This window comes from Lasioglossum baleicum, chromosome 9 (genome assembly GCF_051020765.1).
Source record: "Lasioglossum baleicum chromosome 9, iyLasBale1, whole genome shotgun sequence".
NCBI classification, from domain to species: domain Eukaryota; kingdom Metazoa; phylum Arthropoda; class Insecta; order Hymenoptera; family Halictidae; genus Lasioglossum; species Lasioglossum baleicum.
The window spans coordinates 2,499,583-2,505,637 of NC_134937.1; the positions used below are offsets into that span (position 1 = coordinate 2,499,583).

Genomic DNA, 6,055 nt, shown 5'->3' on the forward strand with positions numbered 1-6,055 from the left:
ACTGCGGGCGTAAACCTATGAACACGCGGCACCTAGATACATACATGCTTATAAACCCGGCTTCAGATAACATGCCGTGTTCCAAGATTACTTCATCTACCAAATGACGGATGTGGGCAAAATGCTATAGTCTGTTGAGAAGTCGCAGTACCGCGAAGCTAAAGTGCACCTAGAGGGGAAAGGGGAATCGTCGCCGTATCTCGATCATTCTCTATAAATATTTATTCAAATGGCTACTTCACTCTTATTATTTTCAATATGACTAACTCATTTTTATGAAAAAGTATTTATATAGTATAGTATTTATTTTTCCTGTCAACATATACTTTATTTAAAAAAAGAATAGTAAGAATGATATATATGCGATAATATTTACTTGTGAACTGATATATTTATACCGCGGTTTTGTCATTCCTTATATTTCTTATATTTCTCAAATGTTTACAAAATAATGCATAAATATGTATATACTTGTATAATACCTTGCTTTCATATCGCTATTCACCATTTTGAATTATCTTGTAACGTGTTGTAACGTGACTTGTAGGCACCAGACACTCCGTTATCTTGGAACACTCCCTGACAACCAAAAATCTCATTTCTGCCTGAGATTCTCAGCGCGTATTAGTGACTTGTTCTACCGTCCGTGAGCGCAGGGCTTTAGCCATGGGCAGATTGAAGGTCGCACTGATGTGCAAATGCCGCGCTTTACAGGGCATTTACAGGGCAGCACCGTCGCGTCGTCCTGATGTGATTGGCGAATGTCGTCTTAAGCGGACCCTACACGGTCAATCGGAATGACAGTCACGTCGAAGATTGACATTCGGATTGATCGTAAAAGGCGGATTGATGAAATGGACTGACGGATTTTCAGATATTTGGAAATTCGAAATCCGAGCTTCAATCACAGGAAGTGGAGGAGAAACTATTTAACAGTCTTCAATAGGTTTTCGTCCATTCGAAAATAATTTTTATAATCATCAGAATTTGTTACCGACATCTCACGGAGCAAATTTACATGAATTTATTTTGATTGACCGTGTAGAGGCCGCTTTACAGGGCTTTGGCACAGCCTGTAGGCTGCGGCTTTGGCCATGGGCAAAGCCCTGCGCTCACGGACGGTAGAACAAGTCACTAATACGCGCGGAGAATCTCAGGCAGAAATCGAGCTAATCATACCTTGAGCAGCTCGAAACGTAGCTTCGACCGTATTCTGCCCATTCTCAGCCCTAGGCGGGATCTACTCATGGTAGGCCTGGTCATCAGGGTAGTTTACCAGTATACTATAGTTTACGAACTGATGGAATTTCAAAATGCGCCATCTATCGGTTGAGAATAGCGGGGCTGGTGACGGTTCATGATTTGCTGATCTATAAGTTTCGCTTACTCGGAAAGTGTGCAGACATGATTTCTCAGCGCGTCGGTCTTTTCCGGTTATTCCGTAGCGTGTGCGAGGTAAACGATTTATCCGAGAGAAGGGATACTTTGTGAAATCCGAAACAATCCAGCAATGCAATAAACGCTATCGCATACTAATTCTATTATTTTGCGTAATATAACATATTTTTGCAAGACTGAGTATTATTTTCGAGAAAAGTGTTCATTTTGAAGATAGTGAAAGATAACCTCGCTTTTTCCGTTTCTGTCAACATTCTATTTTCGGGAAAAATTCATGTCTCTCTTACTAATAGCTGCACATAAACATATGTTATTCAACTAGAAAACTGTACAGATTACATTGGCTTTTCTCTGTGTCGCTTCGAAAAATTTGATAACCCCTCGCCTTGGTGTTACGAATTGCCTAATACGCATAACCTAGAAAAACATATTCAGTTGAAAATCGAAAATAAAGATACTTGTGTTCTGTATAGAAAGTAGTTTCAGTTGTAATATTCCTGTTGGATTCCGTTTCGGATTTATATTTCGGATACATTAACTATTTTAGATTAGATGTTTGTCGATTTGATTGCATATTAATGGTTTGTTATTTGATTTTAGGATGAAGCAAATTGTGACAAGTCAGACCGTGAAAATACCTAAGGACTTGACCGTGACGGTCAAGTCCCGTTTGGTAACTGTCAAAGGACCAAGGGGTGTCCTTAAACGCTCTTTCAAGCACCTCGCGCTTGACATTCGTGTAAGTAATTCTATTATTCCCACAAATCATTCTATTATATAAAATAGTTCTGTAGTTCTGTCACGGAAAAACTCCGAGCGGCGAAGCCTTCTGATGGGAACCAAAAATTGAGCGACGTGACAGTGTGTATTTTTCAGAGAGAGAGAGAGAGAGAAAGAGAGAGTGAGAGTGAGAGCGCGCGAGGCGCCGCGGGGGTTGGTCAGCAAAGCGAACAGGGGTTGGAGCCCCCTAGTAGTTGATAATTATATTTATGGGTATTTATGGATCGGTACATTAATGGTATATGATGATAATGTGGATTCCCCTTCATTTCTTATAAATGATAATTCCTTTTCTGATCGATTCTAAGTTAAGCTTACACTCTACAATAGTTTATCACCGTTTTGCTAATGTTACCGTTATTTCTGTTTAGATGATCAGTCAAAGGTTACTGAAAGTAGAAAAATGGTTTGGCACCAAGAAAGAATTAGCAGCTGTACGTACAGTTTGCTCGCACATAGAAAACATGCTTAAAGGTGTGACTAAGGGTTATCAGTACAAAATGAGAGCGGTATACGCTCACTTCCCCATCAATTGTGTCACAACGGAAAACAACACTGTCATCGAAATCCGTAACTTCTTGGGAGAGAAGTATATTCGTCGCGTAAAGATGGCACCAGGTGTGACCGTTACAAATTCAGCTAAACAAAAGGACGAACTGATCATCGAGGGAAATTCGTTAGAAGATGTCTCCCGTTCCGGTAAATATTCGATCGGAATAATTTGTGCTTGAAACTTTCTTTTGAGTACCAAAGCTAACGAACCCTTTGCTGTCTGTGTTTCAGCTGCCCTAATACAGCAGTCTACAACCGTAAAGAACAAGGATATCAGAAAGTTCTTGGATGGTTTATATGTATCTGAGAAAACAACAGTTGTACAAGAAGAATAAATGTTATATACAATTTGACCACGATGGTTACTCATTCGTACTCGGTTATTGTCCTATATATTAATTGCGCGATTGCATTTAGCGAGTACATATAGTTAAACGCACATGGGTAAATCCGATAAACTGTAAGAGGCTGTGTGGAAGGTTCATTTGCTTTTACTTGGATCTTTGTTTTGATTTTACTTTTGTAGTTGCAACTGTTGCAAGAGCTAATCGTCGATACAATGATTTCGTTTTTATTTCTTTCTTCATAGCTCTGAGTAGTGTAGCTTCCAGAAACGTTGGAAAATGTACTACACGCAGGTACTCGCCGAGATTGCAGCGAGTATTGATTTAAAGTAAATTACACCAATTTTCTTGCGAGAAACTGAGAAAGAAACAAATTATATTTATCAATTATAGATTTCACGTGCGTATAATTGCAGTCTGAAGTCGTTGATTGGACTATTATTTGCACGCAACCTGTAGTAATGTATATATGTATATAATTAATACAGTTTATTAAAACAAAATGCATTTATCCGCGGATTATCTGATAATGAAATATGATAACCATTTAGTATATACAATAGTATATATGTATTGTATATACATATTTTACATACATATGTATAGGGGTAATAGGTACATACGTATATCTACAACAAGTAGCCGTAGGCAACCGGTTACGCGAGCACGCATTCTCCGTTTCCTTTATCCATCTTTTACATTCCTTTGAAAATATCACAAGATTGCTTCCAATTTTCAGAACTGAAATTTTTTTAACAAAAAAATTTGCAATATTAACAACAATTTGATTAACAATTAGTTTATAAAAATACCAAGGCTGTGTTTATTTAGATCTTAAACGATCTCTATTCCAATAAAATTGTGCGTCTAAAGAGAAAAATTCATGAATATCACACATTTTCTATAAATATATCTTCGCAATCTCAATAGATTTGCAAACCCGCCATTTTAACGGGCCCCGTAGTTTTAGTTTCAAACTCGCTCGTGCACTTTGGTTGCCTACTCAAGGGTCACTGCATACGGAATAAGTATATGTATTATGTATACTGTGTACTGTGGATCTTTATGTAAACTGGTATAAGTCCAGACATTTCATAATACAATTTAAGGTATAATTGAATATGTGATAGACTATCGGGACGAAACTGTACTGGCATAAATGTTTTTTTTTCGTTTGATACGAATTACGTTAATTTTCTGGGAAGTGTTCATTCAGGGGCCGGACAGAGAGCGCCGCACTATGGGCCAAACCGACGAAATCTGTGTCACAATCAAGGAATTTTCGATAGAAATGAGATAGAGCGATGAAATTTTTTTGAAATGAAAGCTGAAACTTTGCTGAATATGGGATATTTATGGAGATTCTGGTACGAACGTTTTTTAACCTTGAAAGAATTCGTTAAACTTGCACAGTTTCAAGAAAATTGTGATTCTTCCAATACCACGCGCGGAAAAAAATTTTTTTTAACATGCGACACATCATTTTCCGTAGATTTTTTCACGCTGATTTCAAATCTGGTTTCAAAATACGTTCAAATACTTCATTATGATTATTTTTAATGTGTTTTATATATGAGAATACAATATTCCTTCAAACTAGTGGGTTACCAATTCATTTCAACGAAAAAATAATTTCATAAGTTGTGTTCACGAAAATCGATTTCTTGCCAAATCCTGAGGTCGCGTAGACAAATTTTGAAACCAGATTTGAAATCAGCGTGAAAAAATCTACGGGAAATGATGTGTCGCATGTTAAAAAAAAATTTTATCCGCGCGTGGTATTGAAAAAACCACAATTTTCTTGAAATTGTGCAAGTTTAACGAATTTTCTGAAGGTTAAAAAACGTTCGTACCACAATCTCCATAATTATTTCATATTCTGCGAAGTTTCAGCTTTTATTTAAAAAAAATTTCATCGCTCTATCTCATTTCTATCGAAAGTGCTTTGATTTTGACACAGATTTCGTCGGTTTGGCCCATAGTGCGCCGCCGCGCCGGGCCGCGCGCCGCGCCGATTTTCTGCGAACATTGCGAATTTTCACCGGTTGCGAAAAAGCGCGAGCATTCGAACGAGGGTCTAGATAGATAGATACATAGATAGATAGATAGATAGATCGATCGGGAGCTGTCGGTGTCGCGTAATAGAAAAAGAGAGAGGGGCCCGAAAGAGAAAGAGAAAGAGGAGGGGGAGAGATGTTCCCTGATCGGTGGGTGAGCAGTGTGGGGGATAAAGCAGCGCGAGCGATAGAGGAACGTAGAAAAGGGAGAACACGCGTGTTCTCGAGTACACAGTGTGTTCGATCGCCGGCAGGCAGCGGCTCGTTTTGTGTGGCCGCTCACTAACAAGTACCGTTCTGTTCACGTTAGCATTCCCGTTCCCGCCGTTGTTGTCGTAAATTTCATCTGACAGAGAGTGCCCGGTGGTCATGTACGCGACGATTCCGTCAGCGAGCTCGCGTTCGAATTGTCCCGGACTGGTTTGAATGAACGCGGACCGATTCGCTCGACGCGACGTATTCCAACCGTCAGCTGAAACGACGAAATAAAACAAGAGTTTGGTGCAATCGTATCCGGAGATCCGGCCACCGAAACCGGAGATTTACTCAACGATTATTCGACGGCCTTGAGGTAAACGATTCCTAGACTCCGGACGCGATTTCTCACGGAAGTATACTTCCTCTGCTATCGCGACACTTTCACGATCATTCTCACGTTATTTTTACGACCGAAAGACTGATTTAATGAACCGTCAAGTCTTGGGGCATTTTATCGGTTTTACGATTTAATTGTTGTCTCGCGTGAAAAAGAAAGAAAAACAATGAAAATATTACAGTTGGTCTCTGTGGCAGCCGTGTGTCTGCAATGTCATTTCCGTGCACAATAATCACCGACGATGGACTGACGGACTATTTACGACTCTAAGTTTTTCAAAGAGAGCTCTCTTCTGTTCGACCGATGAAAGAACTAGCGTAGTCTCGATC

General features: G+C 39.3%; 1 protein-coding gene across 1 annotated transcript; it reads left to right on the forward strand.

The window, feature by feature from the left end:
- The first annotated feature begins 1,307 nt into the window (after positions 1–1,307).
- Positions 1,308–3,083, forward strand: Rpl9 (ribosomal protein L9). The gene is made up of 4 exons (XM_076430991.1): positions 1,308–1,455; positions 1,999–2,137; positions 2,550–2,877; positions 2,962–3,083. Exons 2-4 carry the CDS (start codon positions 2,000–2,002, stop codon positions 3,063–3,065), a joined length of 570 nt encoding a protein of 189 aa, XP_076287106.1. The 5' UTR covers positions 1,308–1,455; position 1,999; the 3' UTR covers positions 3,066–3,083.
- Positions 3,084–6,055: the final 2,972 nt, after the last annotated feature.